The 19,485-nt window shown below is 39.2% G+C and overlaps 1 protein-coding gene across 2 annotated transcripts in view; it reads right to left on the bottom strand.

Annotated features, from left to right (window-relative positions):
- Nucleotides 1–19,485, bottom strand: part of TP53BP1 (tumor protein p53 binding protein 1) — a 118,157-nt gene that overhangs the window by 70,428 nt on the left and 28,244 nt on the right. For both annotated transcript variants that reach the window (XM_021713138.1, XM_008059625.1), the window contains 7 exons: nt 19,374–19,467; nt 18,733–18,817; nt 8,827–8,951; nt 7,786–7,944; nt 7,001–7,127; nt 4,407–4,567; nt 2,057–2,186 (listed from right to left, as the gene is read on the bottom strand). In XM_021713138.1, the coding sequence (XP_021568813.1) occupies nt 2,057–2,186; nt 4,407–4,567; nt 7,001–7,127; nt 7,786–7,944; nt 8,827–8,951; nt 18,733–18,817; nt 19,374–19,467 (881 nt within the window). The remainder of the gene's footprint in view (nt 1–2,056; nt 2,187–4,406; nt 4,568–7,000; nt 7,128–7,785; nt 7,945–8,826; nt 8,952–18,732; nt 18,818–19,373; nt 19,468–19,485) is intronic.

The following is a 19,485-nucleotide window of genomic DNA, read 5'->3' as shown; positions in this document are numbered from 1 at the left end:
AGAGAGAATCACAGGTTAATTTACCATAGCCACAGATTTGTATTTCTGTATCTGTTTTTACTTTTTAATAGCAAAAATTCCTAAATCAACCTGAGAGTGGCAGAAGAACCAAGAATACTTCAATAACTATTTCCCACACCAGGCATTTCTAAAATAAGATTTTCTTTTTTTTTTTTTTTAATTGAAGTCTCACTCTGTCGCCCAGACTGGAGTGCAGTGGCCACTCCCGGCCACCGCAGCCTCGACCTGCTGGGCACCGGCGATCCTTCCGCCTCAGCCTTCTAAGTGGTTGGAACTACAGGTGCGCGCTACCACACCCGGCTAATTTATTTATTTATTTATTGTAAAGGTGAGGTCTCGCCAAGTTGCCCAGGCAGGTCTCGAACCCGCAGGCTCAGGCAATCCACTCACCTCGGCCTCCCAAAGCGCGGGATTACAGGCTGAGCCACCAAGCCCGGTTAGATTTTTTTTTTAAAGAGAGTAAGGGCAAAGTAAATGACCAGACACAAGGATATCATGATTAAAAACCAGAAAGAGCATACTAGGAAATAAATTTACTTGCAGATTTGAGACATTAAAAAAATTCAACTTTTTGCCTGATAATAGGAAGACCATGCACATTGTTATTTAAAAAAAAAACTTTTTAATTACTCAATGTTATACATTTTAGACTTAACCATGTTCATGTGCAGCCATATTGCATTCCATCAGATGTTTATGTCATATTTCATTCATATATTCTCTTGTTTATGGATGTTTGGCTTAATTTGTTCTGAAGAACAATGATGCTGTGAGTATTTTTATGTATACTGCCTGGTAAACATGTGCACAAGCTTGTCTTTGACATATACATAAAAGCAAATTTCAGAAAAATACATACACTATGATTTTATTTATCTTAAGTTCTAAAACAGGCAAAACTAAGCAATAGCTTAGTCTATACATAAAGTCTATACATAAAGAAAACCAAAGGGGCAATTAACAGAAAATTCAGGATGGTGACTTCCTCCAGACAGAAGAAGAGAGGATTAAAATTTGGAGATGTCATGTCTAAGGCTTCAAAAGCATCAGTACTAGCTTTCTTCTTATTGGGTCTATGTTATCATTATATTTGAAATGTACATAGATGTTAAAAATATTCTTTTATAGTTATTACATATGTAACAAATGTTTTAAATTTTAAAACAAACTTTGAAGCGTGAGAACCAAATCAAAGGTGTAAACACTATGCACCATCCTCCCTACCCCATCCTACTCCAGTTTGTCTTAAGTAGTAAATTATTTCCAGAACTGTTGTCCAAAAGCCATGTGGAATTCTTCCTCATAACACTGTTGGAGGACAATGTGAGCAGGTACAACAACATTCTGAAAGCAGGTAAAGCCCTTGGCACTCCTGTGCTTATCACTGTTGCTGCGGTTGTATTATTGTTCTTGCTGCTATGATCTATTTTGCTTGTCTTTCTGCCATAACATAGAATGAGAAAGCACAGAGACATCTAATGGTTTGTTGACTTGATTCACCAGAACCATCAAATAGTTACATTTTTAAAAAATCTCCAACAAAGAATCTTGTCCTGAAGTTCCAACTGAGCAAACTTTGTAAAAGCAGATATTAAATCAAGTTTTTGCTAGGGGGGGCTAAAAAAAAAACTAAAACTAAACAGAAAACAAACTTCTTTACCCTAACACAGAGATAAAGTAATCTAACTACTGTCAACTATGACAACCTATTCTCCACCCTACGCTGCTAAATGGGAAGAACTGCTATTACACGGAGGAGCAGAATGCTTATTTTGAATGTACAACATTTTCTAAATAACTGGGCCTTTTCTTTCCTAGTGAAACCTTTGGACTATTATTATAAAACCTCCAAACAGAAAGACAAATTTATCTGTCTTCAATAGTCCCACTAAGTTTTCATCCCCAAAATTCTAAAGCCTAGGCTCTACATTTTGGTTTCAAAAAGACTTCTAGACCAGCAAGCAATTTTAGCTCTTTGAGTCTTAGTCTAAGACTCTCATGGTGCCTTGGCACAAGCTATTTTAGGCTTACTTACGTGGAAAGACTCTCTTGAACAAGGGACCTCTGACCAGAGAGCTGCAGAAGGTGCAGAGTGGTAGCAGGTGTAGAAGCCAGAGAACACCCACTTTCCTCCCTTGAAGGAGTAGAGCAACCCTCAGAAGTTACTGAAAAAAAAAAAATTCCAGTTGCATTTACTTCTCAGATTGACACTACTGAACTGCCCAAAAAACATGAACCCAGCAGGTTGAGGCTGCGGTGGCTGTGAACATGCCACTGCACTCCACCCTGAGCAAGAGAGTGAGACTCCAACTCAAAAAATAATAATAACAATAATAATAATATTTGTATTTCCAACCAAGTTCCTCTTTTCTATATGTAGTACAATTAACATAATGCCACAATAACACAAATCTTCAGTGAACATTAAATCCTCCCTCCCAATGAGTTTCTTGAATAAAGAATTGGTGAAAAGAGTTCCTTGGCCTTTTCTGTCATGATCTAAGCTTGGAGACTAAAAGCCAGAATTCATATACCTCTGCTTGGCTGTTCCTCTTTCTTGTGATGCTTCTATTATAAAACAGCAAACCAGTCTTTTATTCCAAGGTCTACCTAAGATGAAGTAAAGCTCATCCATGATGGAAATGAGAGAAGTCAAAACAGTGCACATGACACCTGACGATATGAATGCAGCAATATTCTTCATTAGAACTTGGGCCTCCTCAAAGGAGACAGAAAGTACTGATGGCATTAGTAAAAGGATATGTGAGCAGTCATTACTGATACTATAGAGAGTCTCCTGTTGGTCTCTTCTTAGCAACAGATGGAGTATCAAGTATATTAATCTTAAGTGTAAAGGAGTTTCTTAAGTACAAACCTTAAAGCTTTAGTGAGAGGCCAAAAAAATGTTTCTTGATGACCCTCTGAAGTCTTGCACAGCAATCTACATCACAGCATAGTAAAGGAATACAGTCTTCCTCTCTTTCCTCCTTAAACATTAACACATTATGTTTTGCTGAAGCAAAACACATTTGTTTATTACTGAAGCTTTCTGGCTCTCTGAAGTTGTGGAATGGGAGATTGGTAGGGGTTAAAATTGTGAAACAGGTCAGGCACAGTAGTACACGACTACAATCTCAGGATTTTGGGAGGCCAAGGTGGGAGAATCGCTTGAGCCCAGGAGTTCAAAACCAGCCTAGGCAACATAGTAAGACCTTGTCTCTATGAAAATAAATAAAGAAAAAAAAATCAAAAAATTAGTTGGGTGTGGTGTTGTACACCTATATTCCCAGCTACTCTGAAGGCTGAGGCAGAAAGAACATTTGAGCGTAGGTAATCAAGGCTGCAGTAAACCATGATCATGCTACTGCACTCCATCCTGGGTAACAGAGTGAGACCCTGACTAAAAAAAATAAATTAAATTAAATGTTTAAAAAGTATGAAACAAATACCATTCTAGGCCTGTAAATTTTATATTCTTTCTACTAGACCTTAATTCCTTATTTGTAGTAGATAAGCTAATAAACAGATATGTTTCTTTCTTTCTTTTTTCTTTTTTTTTGAGTTGGGAGTCTCACTGTTGCCCAAGCTGGAGTACAGTGGCATGCTCAAGGCCACCACAGCCTTGAGCTCAGGACATGCTTCCACCTTAACCTTCCAAGTAGCTGGAACTACAGGCGTGTGCCACCATGCCCGGCTAATTTTTCTTGATTTATTTTAGAGACAAGGTCTCACCAAGTTGCCCAGGCTGGTCTTGAAACCATGGGCTCAAGCAATCCTCTCACCTCCACCTCCCAAAGTGCTGGAATTACAGACATGAGTTACTGTACCCAGCTAAACAGATAAGTTTCTATTAGCCAAGTGAATATGAAAAATTTAATGATCTTATTTAAGATTTGAAGACTTAGTAAGCATATAACAGAAAAAGAAACAACTACTGTCTATAATACTAAATCTGCTATACTAACTATTATTCTTCAATACCTAATTTCCAAAAGAGAGAAAATTATGCCAAAATGTTTTGTGTTATCCTAATTGCTAGATGATATGAGATTATGTCAGAATGTTAAATAGCAAACGTGTGCAGTGGATCACACCTTGGGAGACTGAGGCAGGAGGATTGCTTAAGCCCAGGAGTTCAAAACTAACCTGAAAAACATAGCAAGACCCTGGCCCCACAAAAATAAAACTATTTTTAAAATGTCAAATAGCAATCAATCCCCAAAATTCCTTCTTACTAATTAGTTAGAAACACATTGTCTTTCCATATCAAAAACAAGTCTGCAAACCTTAAAAATGCTTTCTGACTTAAACAGTAGCCTCAGAACCAAAATAAAAGTCCAGATCTTTGGAGAAGAGGAGCTGTAGCCACTAATCACTCTTGGTACCTGTTTTATTGCTCTGGTCAAACAAGTCTTCCTGAGTTGACAAAATCTCAGGCTCTGGTGCCTTCTGCAGTTCACCTTCCAAGAGCTCTTGAGCAGACATCTGTTCTTTTGTTTCCTTACCAGCAAGAGATACTCTGGGACTAGAAGGCATGTCCTCTGACCTAGGAAATCCATATCATTAGGAGATAAATTTAAAATGCTTTCATTTTTTTTTTTTTTTTTTTTTTTGAGTTGGAGTCTCACTCTGTCGTCCAGACTGGAGTGCAGTGGCCGCTCCCGGCCACCACAGCCTCGACCTGCTGGGCTCTGGCGATCCTTCCACCTCAGCCTTCCAAGTAGCCGGAATTACAGGCATGCGCTACCACGCCCGGCTGATTTTTTGATTTATTGTAGAGATGAGATCTCGCTGCTTTCATCTTTTAACCAAAAGCTTTTCCTCCTTTTTTTTTTTTTAAGTAGGAGTCTCACTCTGTCACACAGGTTAGAGTGCAGTGGCACACTCATGGCCACTGCAGCCCTGAACTGCTGGGCTCAGGTGATCCTTAGGCCTCAGACTTTCAAGTAGCTGGAACCACAGGTGTGCACCACCATGCATGGACAATTTTTTAAAATTTATTGTAGAGACAAGGTCTTGCCAAGTTGCCCAGGCTGGTCTCAAACCCCTAGACTCGGACAATTCTCTCGCCTCCACCTCAAAAAGTACTGGGATTACAGGCATGAGCCACCACGCCCAGTTGTTCTACTTTTCTTTAATAATTTCAAAAATTCCAGTGGCTCTAACCTACATAATTATCTACTAAAATGAAATAAGCTACTGTGCATAGTGATACAAAGTCCTCAGCCCATTTCAAAGCCTGTTCAATGCTGTACTGCATGTTTTCCAAAACTTCTAATGAGTGATTTTGGGAATTTCTATTATATATACTGTTATCTAGACCTGTATGAAGGATTCTGATCCAGATCACTGTAATGGCAATAAGGAGAACAGTCCAAACTAAGGCCTGCCACAGAAAGTGTTTGGTGTGAATTATCCTCCACACTACTGCCACACACACCTGCTGGTCTTTTCCATTTGATCTACCCAATCCAAGCCCAAACCAAGATTCCTTCACAGCTATACTTACACATTTAAGACACTCATTGCTGACCCCTTTCCAGAAACTTATGAGGTTCACCTATTCTAACACTGGTAAACAGAATAGCATTAACTAGTTGGAAGGCAATATCCCCAAAAAAGGTCTGAAAAGTTAGCCACTGAGTGTTTTACATTAGAAAGACAACTTCTCTTGATATTCAACTTTGTTCAGAACTCCTCTCTCCACTGTTTCTATTGAAGGAAATAGTCAGCCAGACATGCCTGTAATCCCAGGCTCATGCCTGTAATCCCAGCACTTTGGGAGGCTGAGGCAAGCCTTAGGGGTTTGAGACCAGCCTAAGCAACTTGGTGAGACCTCATCTCTACAATAAATCAAAAAATTAGCTGGACGTGGTGGTGCCGCACCTGTGGTTCTGGCTACTTAGAAAGCTGAGGCAGAAGGGTCACCTGAACCCAGCAGGTCGAGGCTGCATTAGCCTTGAGTGTGGCACTGCACTCCAGCCTGGGTGACACAGTAAGATTAAGACTCAAAAAAAAAAAGAAGGAAATAGTCATAACAATGCTGACTGTTTATCATCTCCTCTTCCAAACAGGAAGCATCCCAGTCTTTCTCTGCCATATCCAAATTCCAGATGTTGGCCAGAGGCAATGCAACTTTGGATAGAATGATCACTATAGACAGAGCAGAGGTATATTTCCCAATTCCTACCAAGTTAAAAGACTTGAGAAAATTCCTACAACTATCTGTACCATAAACTACCAGATGCAGAATACCTGAGGACCCAAAGCAATCTGGATGTCCCACAAGTACAGAAACAATAGGGTTCAAATATAATATTCATGTGGTCCTTCCTAACACCAGAAAGGCTAGGAAGACCTCTCACAGAGAAAGAGTGCCTCTGTAAACAAAGATCACAGAGGAGGAGTGACAACCAAAGATTAAGGAGTCATGCTGAAAGTTAATAAATAGCAGCATTAAATCATCTTTGTAGTATGCCTAAAGATAAAATGAGTAGCTGGCATGGCCCAGCTACCTGGGAGGCTAAGGCTGGAGAGTCACTTGAGCCCAAGAGTTTAAGTCCAACCTGGGCAATATAGTGAGACTTCATCTCAAAAAGGGGGTGGAGGGACCACAATAAAACTTTATAAACAGTCAGTGTTTCTACTGGACTAGAAATATGTCAAGTACAAAGGGAAAAAAAAATCAATAACTTTTAAAAAATGTTTCCAACTGCAAGATGAACTTAGTGTAACCCTACAGCAAAACCCCATAAACACCTTTAGAAAGAACATAGTTGAGGCAATTGCGGACATTGCCTTGCTCAGCTATGGCCAGGCCATATTTCCTATCCTGTAATTCCAGCACTTTGGGAGGCTAAAGCAAGCCCAGAGGTCTGAGACCTCCTTGGGAAGGTGAATCTCCTCTTTCTCTCTCTCTCTAAATAAACTGTATTTTCTAATCTAAAAAAAAAAGAAAGAAAGAAAGAACATAGTTTACCTTGCAGATGAATTTTGCTCTTTTACCACATGTACATCCTTACTGGGCTGTGCTGTCACAGGGACATCCTTGCTGGGATGTTCTGCCATGGGGATATCTTCACTGGACTGTTCATCATGCTTCATTTCTTAGAGTTTTAGAAGAAGACAGGAAGAAGATATTTAACTTTTCAAAGTAGAAGCAACTCCAAATGCTTTTTAAAAGGCAAAGATTTAATAGAAATAAGTGCAGTTTAAAAATATATACAGGCAACATTCTCAAAATAAAAGTAACCAGTAACCTTAAACAGAAACCCTCAATCTGCAAGCTATCATTTGACAAGTATTTACCAGATAAATCTGCAACCTTACTATAATACTTAGATGATATTAACTTGGATAGCTTATGCAAGCATAGTGGCTCAAGCCTGTAATCCTAGCACTTTGGGAGGCAGAGATGAGAGGATTGCCTGAGCCCAGGGGTTCGAGACCAGCCTGAGCAACATGGCAAGACCTCATTTCTACAACAAATCAAAAAATTAGCCGGACGTGGGGGTGCATGCCTATATTTCCAGCCATTTGGAAGGTTGAGGTGGAAGGATCCCCTGAGCACAGCAGGTCGAGGCTGCGGTAGCCTTAAGCATGCCACTGCACTCCAGCCTGGACGAAAGAGAGAGACTCCAACTCAAAAAAAAAAAAAATGTTAGATAGTTTCAAAACCTACTGAAGAAAGAATAAAAATAACTATCTCTAGTATGGAAGGAAAACACATAAACAATTACAAATGTCAGAAAATATATTTCATACCAGTATTAGCGTCCATATCAGACAGCCTGGTATAAGCAGAGTTGGTGGTTACTAACTGTAGATGTTCTCTGTTCACTTCATATGGCACAGTATGTTCTTCAACATCCTGGCTTTGAGAGAGTTCCAGAACCCCAAAGCCCAATTGTGATGAGGCAGAATCTAGGAACAAAACTTCAAGAAATGAAGTATCATCCCACAACATTATACAATGTGCAAGCTGCTGCTCCCCAGAAAAGGAGGGTCATGCTTAGTCCTTAACATCAAAGTCCTGCCCCCCAAAACGTTTTCAAAAAAGATAAAAATGAATGCATTAAAAGGGGGAAAATGGCCGGGCATGGTGGCTCATGCCTACAATCCCAGCACTTTGGGAAGCCAAGGTGAGAGGATTGCCTGAATCCACGGGTTCGAGACCAGCCTGTGCAACTTGGCAAGACCTCATCTCTACAATAAATAAAAAATTAATCAGGTGTGTTAGCTAGCACCTGTAGTTCCAGCTACTTGGAAGGCTGAGGTGAAAAGATTGTCTGAGCCCAGCAGGTCGAGGCTGCAGTGGCCATGAGCGTGCTACTGCACTCCAGCCTACACAACAGAGTGAGACTCCGACTCAAAAAAAAAAAAAAAGGAAGGGGGAATGTGTAATAAAGTAAAAAAACACATATTATAAAACCATATAAGCACCTAATATCACAGACTATGTTTACTTTCTGAACATACATCATAAATCACACCCACATACACAGCAGTTCAGGTTGTATTTCCATCCCAATAAGCATACATTCCAAAAATATTTGAAAAACAAATGAACACAAAAGAAGGAAAAGTAAGTATGAAGAAAGCAGTCTACCAAATGAGCTACAAATTCCTGAATACCCAATTAAATGGAATATTTTAAATTATTAGGAGATTTCGTAATGACTTGCAATTTAATTATAAGAATTTTATCTATAACCTGATAAAGAAGAAAAATTTAGATATCTGCCTGTTCATGTTTAAGGAACTTAGAACAATCTATAATTCTGCAAAAGGCACAAAACTACTTACCTTCAGCACCAAGGGAATGTGTGGTATTGTCTGAAAAATCTTCTTCCTTCTCTTTCTCCTCTTCTAGCTCTTCTTCCTTCTCTTCCTCCATAGCAGGCACAGATTCCACTGAGATTCCCAGAACACTACACAACAGAAAAACACAATAACATGTTTCCAGATAGCCTGGGACACTTTGCTCAAAGCACTCTGAATTGTACTGTCACTTTCCATGCACATTAACTACCTCTTAGCCAAATTTGAAAAGTAAAATCCTATAGTACTTTTTATAGAAAGCACCTAAAAGGTTAACAACTCAAAATACTGTACAGACTAAGTACACAAAAATTAAACAGAAGACACCAACATACTTGAGTTTTATCTTTTTATCAGCAGGGATAAAAAAAATCTTGCATACAAAAGACTTACTGACAAGTGCCAAAAAGATATGCATTAAATAAGCAAGGAAGGGGCTCAAAAAACAGTTTAAACCAGACAAGGTCCACAAAAATATTTTAGTAAAAAAAAATCTCAGAGCACACATAGAGACCCAAAGTATCCAAATAAAATTCAAGAGGTTCATATATTTCTAAAAGAAGTTAATACCATAGATCAAAAAATATAATAAAATTAAAAAACAACTAATTAGGAAAAAATATATACAATGAATATAACAAAAGATTAGTCTTCATAAAACAAAGAATTCATATAGCTGGGCTTGGTGGCTCAGCCTGTAATCCCAGCACTTTGGGAAGCTGAGGTGAGTGGATTGCCTGAGCCCGCGGGTTCAAGACCCACCTGGGCAACTTGGTGAGACCTCATCTCTACAATAAACCAAAAAACCAGCCAGGCAAGGTAGTGTGCGCCTGTAGTTCCAGCTACTTGGAAGGCTGAGGCGGAAGGATCACCGGAGCCTAGCAGGTCGAGGGTGCGGTGGCTGAGAGCGTGCCACTGCACTCCAGTCTGGGTGACAGAGTGAGATTCCAACTCAAAAAAAAAAAAACAAGGAATTCATATAAAGAACTCCAATATGTAAATGGGCAAATGACAAAACAGACAACTCATAAAAAAAAGAAATACAAGTATCTTTAAATATGTAAAGAAACCAGAAAAACCATTTGTTGCAAATTAAACTTTAAAAAAAAATTTTCCCTGTAATCCCAGCACTTTGGGAGGCCAAGGTGAGTAGATTGCCTGAGCCCGGGTTCAAGACCAGTCCAGGCAACTTAGCGAGATCTCATCTCTACAATAAAATAAAAAATAGCCAGGCATAGCAGCGCGTGTCTGTAGTTCTGGCTACTTGGAAGGCTGAGGAGGAAAGATCGTCAGAGCCCAGCAGATTGATGCTGGGGCGACCGTGAGCATGCATGTCACTGCACTCCAGCCTGCGCGAAGAAGTGAAACTCCAACTCAAAAAAAAAAATTTTTTTTCTATAATGTTCTACTATTCAGTGTTACCCAAACTAAGGAAATAAACATAATCGTACACTGAGAGTATAAATAAATGGATCCTTTCTGGAGAACGATTTGAAAATATGTATCAAAAGTGCTAAAAAATATTCATACCCAATAATTTCACTTATAAGAAATAATTTCAAATATAGAACGATCTTCATACAAACTTACTTCTCAACATTTACTATTATTAAGAAACAACCTGCAAGTTCAGCATTAGGGAAGTGATTAATTTCATAATCTATTAAGTGAACTATTATACCATTAAAACTGAAACAAATACAGTATGTAAACCTGGACTGGATCCTAGATACAATCAATCAATCCATAAACAAGAATCTTTGCTACAATTGAGAAAATCTGGATATGAATTATATTATTAGATATTCTGGAATTATATTCTTAGGTATGATAATATACACCTAAGAAAATAAGGTGTACATTACAGAATAATGTATTTACTCTTAGGGGATAAATGCTGAGGTATTTAAAGGGATGTATTAAGGAGAACTATGATGTCTACAACATTACAGAATAATGTACTGACTAAGTACACAAAAATCAAACAGAAGGTACTAACACTGGGGTGACATACACGCTCACTGTCACCCCAGCATCGACCTGCTGGGCTCTGGAGATCCTTCCACCTCAGCCTTCCAAGTAGCCAGAACTACAGAATAATGTACTTACTCTTAGGGGATGAATGCTGAAGTATGTAAAGGGATGTATTAAGGGGGTCTACAATCTAGTTTCAAACATTTTCACTCGCCCAAAAAGTATAATACACACAGAGAACAAATGTGTACTCTTTCATTTCTTCTGTGGATTTAAATGTTTAAAATAAAAAAACTCAGGGAAAAGTTAAGAGTTTTAATTGTCATGGGGAAAATGTTCATTTTGTTAAGCAAAAAGGTAAGCAAACATATAAACTTTTACTTTCCACCTGATACCCAAAAAGGGGAAAATATACCAACATGTTTACAGCAATTAGCCTCGGGTGGCAGAATTAAAGATGACATTTTTGCCTCCTTGAAACTTTCTACACATTTAACATTTCATACGAGAACATTAAGCATAACTTTAATAAACATAAAAGAGGTGAATACAAATTTGCAAAGTTTGGAACTGTGACTCAAGGAAGAGAAAAAGGACTAAGTAAAGTTTTTCCCAAAAATAAAATAGAATATTATCTGTATAACTGTGAGAACCAGATAAATAACCTTGAGAAATACAGGAAAAGAAAGTTAAAGAGCAAATATAACAAAAGGTAGAAGAGAAGCAATAAAGAACAGCGCAAAAGTACACACCTTGGATCATTCTCAGGCTCAGTTAGTGGTTCTTCCTCATGCCTCAGACCTCTACCTACCAATAGGCTCAGTGAGTCCTTGAACCTCTCCTCCAGCTACATTCACCCCCTTAGTGATCCTATCCAGACTCATGGCTTGAATACTGTCCATATGCTTGTAAGTCTGCAGTTTAAATCTCCAGCCTAGACCTTTCCGAGCTCCAGATTTGTTCATCCAATTGACTCTTCAACATGTCCAACTGGCTATTGAAAAGGCGTCTTAATTTTAACATGTCTAAAACTAAATTTCTTCTCCTACAGTCTTCTCCATCTTAACTGTCACACTATTATTTTTGTTACTCAAATTAAAAACTTAGAATCGACCCTGAGTGCAGTAGTACTTGCCTATAGTCCTCCTAGCTACTTGAGAGGGTGAGGCAAGAGGACTGCTTTATGCCAGGCATTTGAGGATACAGTGCACCATGATCACATCTGTTAATTGCCTCTGCATTCCAGTCTGAGTAACATAGCAAGGCCCCAACTCTGTAAAAAAAAAGTGGACTCATTGCTACTCCTTCTTGCCTCTTATACTCCACATCTGATTTATCTTTAAATCCTACCTTCAAATACTCAGAATCTCACCACTTCTCACCCCCTTCAACCCTGGTCCAGCCACTGTTCACATCTTGCTAAATTGTTTCAAAAGGCTCCTAGTTGGTCTTCCTGTCTCTAGCCTTATTCTCCCTTCAGTCTATTCTTGATCCAACAGCCAGAGTAATCCTATTAAATCTAAATCAGATCTTGTAATTCCTCTGCTCAAAACCTTTAAACACCTTTCTATCTCACTAAAAATAAGAACCAAATTCCTCACAATAACCCCTAAGGCCTTACATAATCTGGTTCCCCTTTTACTTCTCCGACCTCTTCTCCTACTTCTCTCAGTTACTCCACTACAGTCACACTAACCTTGCAATTTCTCAAATATTCCAGGGATACTCATGCCTCAGGGCCTTTGTACTTGCTATTCTGTACGCATGGATTGCACTTTTCCCAGGTAACAGCAGAGCTACTTACTATCTTCGATTTTTAACCAAATGTCACATCAGTGAAGCATTCCGTATATATTCCCCCCATATAAACTTGGAACTCCTTTGATGCTCCCTCCCTTTTTTGCTTCATATTTTTCTTCAGCCCTTATCAGTATCTACCTATATCCCCCACAAAAATATAAACTTTGTTAAGGACTAGGATTTTTATTTCCTCTGACTACTTTGCATCCCCAACTCAGGAATGCTTGGCACAAAGGAAATACTAAAAAAAAAATTTATAGAGCCACATGCAGTAGCTCATGCCTGTAATCTCAGCATTTGGAGAGGCTGAGGCGAGAGGATTGCCTGAGCCCAGGAGTTTGAGACCAGCCTGGGCAACATAGCGAGACCTCGCCTGTACAATAACAGGCCCGTGGTGACATGCGCCTATAGTCCCAGTGACTCAGGAGGCTGAAGCAGAAGGATCTCCTGAGCCCAGCAAGTCAAAGACATGGTAGCCATGATCACTACACTCCAGCCTGGGTGACAGAGTAAGACTCTGGCTCAAAAACAAAATTGTATAATTGTTAGGTAAATTAGAAGAGGCTTAAAATAAATCAAGTTATAGACCCCCCCAAAAGAAAACACTATTAATGTTAAAAACTTTTCTCCACTGTGCAAAGCGGATGGAAAAAAGAAAACAAAGGCTTAAATATATTATTTAATATATAAAAGTAGCCAATAGAAGAACTAAGATAATTATTATCAAAAATTGGGAAAGTGGGGCCAGGCCTGGTGTCTCACATCTATAGTTCCAGTATTTTGGGAGACCAAGGCAGGAGGAATATTCGAGGCAAGGAGCTCAAGACCAGCTCGACTAACAAAACAAGACCCCATCTCCACAAAAAAAATTTTTTTAAGCCAGGTATGGTGGCATGTGCTTGTCGTTCCTGCTACTTAGGAGGCTGAGACAAGAGGATCACTTGTGCCCACAAGTTCAAAGTTACAATGAGCTATAATCACACTATTGCACTCCAGCCTTGTCACTCAACAACAACAAAAAAATTTGAGATGGTGGTGGTGAGTTAAATCCCCATTTTTCATTATCAGAACTCAATTGTCTAAATCTGATTAAAAAAGAAATGACAGTACAATGGTATTACCTTACATATAAAACACATTTACAGTCTTATAACAGTATTAGAGCTAGGAAGAAAACCTTCCAAAAAGTAAAAACACAAACACCTCAAAAGAGTTACCTTTGTGAGGGGAGACCAAGGGTGAGGAATATCGCTTTGCTTTTCATTATAAGCCTTTTTCAAAATAAACTATGGGCCAGGCCTGGTGGCTCACATTTATAATCCCAGCACTTTGGTAAGCTGAAGCAGGAGGGCTGCTTGAGCCTAGGAGTTCAAGACCAGCCTGGGCAACATAGCGAGACCTTATCTCTACAAAAAATAAAAAAAACGAGCTGGACGTGGTGGCACACACCTGTATTCCCATATGCTTGGGAGGGTGAGGTGGGAGGATTGCTTGAGACCAGAAGTTCAAGACTGCAGTGAGCCATGATTGTGCTACTGCATTCCTGCCTGGGGTGACAGAGTAAAACCCCAACTCAAAAAAATTAAATAAAACCATGTATTTATATTATTCTGTTAAAAATATTTAGATCTCATCAAAATTAAAAGCTTGCTCTGTGAAAAAATCCTGTGAAGAGAATGAAAAGGCAAGCTACAGTGGGAGAAAACAGTAGCAAACCATATAGCCTACAAAGGACTAGTACCCATAACATATAAAGAACTTTCAAAACACAACACTAGACAGACAATCCAATTTTAAAATGAGCAAAAGACATGAACAGACATTTCTCTGAAGAGGATGACAGATGGCAAATAAACACATGAAAAGATGCTCAACACCATTAGCTATTAGGGAAATGCAAATTAAAACAATGAGATTGTCACTACAGACTTATGAAAATGGCTAAAATTTAAAAATAGTGAAAACACCAAACATCAGTAAGGATGGAAAGAAACTGGATCACTCAAATATTGCTGTTGAGACTGTAAAACATTACAGTCACTCTAGAAAAGTTTGGCAGTTTCTTAAAAAACTAAATATGCAACCACCATATGACCCAGCAAATGCATACCTGGGCATTTATCCCAGAGAAATGAAGACGTGTGTTACACAAAAATCTATACACAAATGTTCAAAGTAGCTTTATTCATTATAATCAAAAACTGGAAACAACCCAGATATCCTTCAACAGATGAATGGTTAAACAAACTGTGGTATATCCATACTATGGAAGACTACTTGGCAATAAAAAGGACTGAACTATTGACATGCAAAAACTTGAATGAATCTCCCAGGAGTTATTCTTGTTGAAAAAAGCCAATCCCAAAAAGTTATATACCATGGGATCCCATTTACATAACATTGTAAAACGACAAAGTTTTATAAATGCAGAATGGATTAATGGTTGCCAAGGATTTAAATTCAGAAGAGAGAAGTATGGCTTTAAAAGGGCAACACTAGACATTCTTATGGTGTTGGAACTGTTCAGTAGTGGTATATAAACAAACCTACACAGGTGATTAAACTGTGTAAAACAAAACACACCCACAAACAGAAGTAAAATGGTAAATCTGAATAAATTGAGTGGATTTTATCAACATAGAAATCTTAAAGTGATACCTCACTATAGTTTTGCAAAATGTTACCACCATTTGGAGAAATGAGGTAAAATGTATAAAGAAATCTTCCTGTATTATTTCTTGCAACAGCATATGAATCTATAATTATCTCAATTCTAAGAACATTTGATGAAAAAATAAAAATATATTTCTTCAGTATTAAATTTTAGGACACTCTATGTTTTTTTTTTTTAAGTTGGAGTCTCACTCTGTCACCCAGACTGGAGTACAGTGGCCGCTCCCGACCACCGCAGCCTCGACCTGCTGCTCTCCAGCGATCCTTCTGCCTCGGCCTTTCAAGTAGCTGGAACTACAGGCGCGTGCTACCATGCCCAGCTAATTTTTTGATTTATTGTAGAGATGAGGTCTCACCAAGTTGCCCAGGCGGGTCTCGAACCCACGGGCTCAGGCAATTCACTCACCTCAGCCTCCCAAAGCGCGAGATTACAGGCTGAGCCACCAAGCCCAGCTAGGACACTCTATGTTTAAGACCATAAGCTTACATCAATAGGATACCAGGTAAGGCAGAAAATGTTTTTTGAATTTTATGATGTAGAATAAGTTTCATAAGCAGAAAGGTTTTGCTTTGCTTTGTTTTCCAAAAATCTGCATTAATGAATAAAGACAACATAAAGAGATTAATATATATATATATTAATATATATATATGTTTCGAAGAGCTTTCATTCTCTTGAAATCAACCCCATATTCTTTCCAGCTTCATGACCTTTGCATATGCAGTTCACTTTGTCTGGAAAGCTCCTCCTCTCACATTGTATGCTTCTCTCCCCAGCCTTTCAATTATGCCTAGCAAATTCATATTTATTATTTAGAGGCACTCCCTTATCCCCCAGATTATTTTTTTCCTTTTTGCAATGATCACAATTGTAATTGAATAGTTATTGATGTAATGATTTGTTTAACATCTGTCTCCTCTATTACATTATAAGCTCTTCAAGAGCAAAGCCCCTTTAAAGCACATGCCACAGTGCCACACATTTATTAAACAAAAATAATCAATTTTTTTAGAGAAAGAGCAACACATTAAGGCAAAAAAGGAAAAGAAATAGCATGGAACTTCTCAAAGAGCACTGCTTCGTTCACAGTGAGGTGTATGAGCCGGACATGGGGGCACACACCTATAGTTTCAGCTACTCTGGAGATTAAGGAGGGTGGATCCCTTTGAGCCCAGGAGTTCGAGGCTGTGGTAAGCCATGATCGTACCACTGCTTTCCAGCCTGGGTAATGGAGTGAGACCACAACTCAAAACAAAACAAGAGAAATATTCATACTTACTGTATCCACTGGTTCAAACAAGGATGTTGAGTTACAAAAATATAGGTAAGTCTGCCACATGTTTATGGTACCTCATAAAGAAGAGAACTTAAATGCCCACAGAAAGAAAAGCAAGAGAACATAGATGAGTAAAGCAGCTAGGTGAAAGAAGAAAAGCACAAGCACTATGATAAATGACAAAAGAACATATGGTCTCAGTGTCCAGGTACAACAGCAAGTCATAGTGACTACAGTAAACTGTGGTTAGCCATAAAACTATGAGACCCTCATGCCCCATTTAAGCAGAGGTTGGCTGATACTCACAGCTCCAGCCAACAGTTGCCAATAAGGACTAGTAATGCCAAAAGCTGAAAGTCAAGGTTTTCAAAGAAATGTCCCCATTTTTAAATTCTGTCAATTCAAATATATTTTACCACCTAAGTAGGTCAAGTAAAACCCTTCTGCGGGCCAAAATGAGTCTATCAGTTCACAGATTGTACTAAAGCATTCATTTTACTTAGTGATTTTTTTTGAGTCAGAGTCTCGCTGTCACCCAGCCTGGAATGCAGTGGCACACTCATGGCCACCACAGCCTCAACATGCTGAGCTTAGGCGATACTTCCACTTCAGCCTTCCAAGTAAGTAGAACTACAGGCGTATGCCACCATGCCCAGCTAATTTTTTGATTTACTGTACAGATGAGGTCTCACCAAGTTTCCCAGGCTAGTCTTGAACCCTGGGCTCAAGCAATCCTCTTGCCTCAGCTTCTTAAAGCGCTGAGATTACAGGCATGAGCCACCACACCTAGCTACTTAATGATTTAGGAGAAAAAAATTATATGCAAACAGAGTATAAAACAAAACACTCTAAAAAAGCATTTTTATTTTGTTTTGTTTTGTTTTGTTTTTTGGGATTGGAGTCTCACTCTTTCACCCAGGCTGGAGTGCAGTGGCACACTGACGACCATGACAGCCTCGATCTACTGGGCTCCAGCGATCCTTCCACCTCAGCCTTCCGTATAGCTGGAACTACAGGCATGCACCACCGTGCCCAGCTAATTTTTTTTTTTTTTAATTGTAGAAATGAGGTCTCACCAAGTTGCCTAGGCTGGTCTCAAACCCGTGGGCTTAGGCAATCCTCTCACCTCGGACTCCCAAAGTGCTGGGATTATAGGCGTGAGCCACTGCGCCCAGCCAAAAAAGCATTTATTTTTAAGATAAAATAGTCTTTAACCATCTCAAGCTAACATTTTCCTCTCTGACTACCTCCCCTTTCTACCCTGACACCCCAACATTCCTGAAGTTGTCTACATTCTCCTTTAACCTTAGGAGATGTGGGGCAGAAGACTGAGAAGCATCAACTAATTAGAAAGAAAGGGGAAGCATTCAAGTCAGAAAGACCAGGTTCCAAGGCCAGCTCTGTCACCTACTAGCAATGTATTCCAGAGAAAGCTATTTTACTGCTTTGCCCATCATTTTTCCCTTCTATATAATGACAGTAATATAATATCTTGTACAGCTGCTATAAGAATAGAGTTAAATTAGATTATACTGCATGTCAAACATCCAACATAGGGACTAACACAGAGGATATGCCTGGCTGGTATTTTTTTCTGCTAAGAAGTCATCTCTGTTCAGGCTCAGTGGCTCATGCCTATAATTCTAGCACTTTGGGAGGCCAAGGCAGGAGGATTGCTTGAACCCAGGAGTTTGGGACCAGCCTAGATAACATAGCAAGGCCTTATCTCTACCAAAAAATTTTAAAATGAGCCAGGCGTGGTGGCACGCACTTGTAGTCCCAGTTGCACAAGAGGCTGAGGCCAAAGGATCACCTGAACCCAGGAGGCCAAGGCTGCATTGAGCCATGATCATGCCACTGCAGTCCAGCACTCTAGCGTGGGCAACAGAGTGAGACCACAGATCAAAAAAAAAGTCATCTCTGTGCTAAGAATGAGGAATTCTTATTTTGCTTCGCGTATACAAGACAGATCACAATTTGAATAGGTATAAAAAAATGTTATTTTACCTTCACAAAAGAGATTCCACCTATCAGTACTAACACAATACTAATTCAATCACAAAAAAAAAAGATTAATCAATCCCTTTATCCCCAGGATGAGGCAACAGGTACTGATAAAAGAACTGATCTGTTAATAAATTTGAATAAATGCCTTCAGTGTTTATACCTGCTTGTCCTGTTTGGCTGAGGTAACTGTTCAATGACCTGACTGATGGAACCACATGCATCCATATGAGAAGAATCTATAGCGTCTGAAAAAAAGAACTGGATATTAGCACAAAAGGCATTTACCACTAAACTTTAATACAAAATCAGGAATACACACAATGCCAATTCAATCAGTGAAATGAGAACATCAACTTTTGGGAGCCTACTATGTACCAGATTCTGCACCAGGCTTCCTTACATGCATTCACTACAACCACATAAAGTTTAAATAAGGCTGGGCATTGTGGCTCAAGCCTGTAATTCCAGCACTTTGAGAAGCAGAGACAGGAGGACTACTTGAGCCCAGGAGTTCAAGATCAGCCTGGGCAAAATAGTGAGACCTTTTCTCTATTTAAAAAAATCAAAAAAATCAGCCAGGCATGGTGGCATGTGCCTGTAGTCCCAGCTACTTGGAAGGATGAGGAAGGAGGATAGTTTGAGCCCAAGAGGTGGAGGCTGTAGTGAGCCATGATCATACCACTGCACTCCAGCCTGGCTGATAGAGACCCCCGCATGCACATAAAAAACGTTTAAATCCCCTCAGCTCCAACAAGAACACCCAAAAAATGTAAAGGAGACTGATAGCTTTAAATATCTCACCTGCAGCCTTATTTTCTTTCAAATGTTCACTGAACCCACTATTACTGTCTCCTTGTTCTTCTCCAGCTGTTCGTTCAGGATTGGACACAACATCCTAGAAAATATACACACA

The sequence above is a fragment of the Carlito syrichta genome, unplaced genomic scaffold, assembly GCF_000164805.1.
Source record: "Carlito syrichta isolate Samal-C Ts95f unplaced genomic scaffold, Tarsius_syrichta-2.0.1 Scaffold304305, whole genome shotgun sequence".
NCBI lineage: Eukaryota > Metazoa > Chordata > Mammalia > Primates > Tarsiidae > Carlito > Carlito syrichta.
The sequence above is the reverse complement of the archived record's forward strand: the minus strand, read 5'-3'. Positions and strand labels throughout refer to the sequence as shown.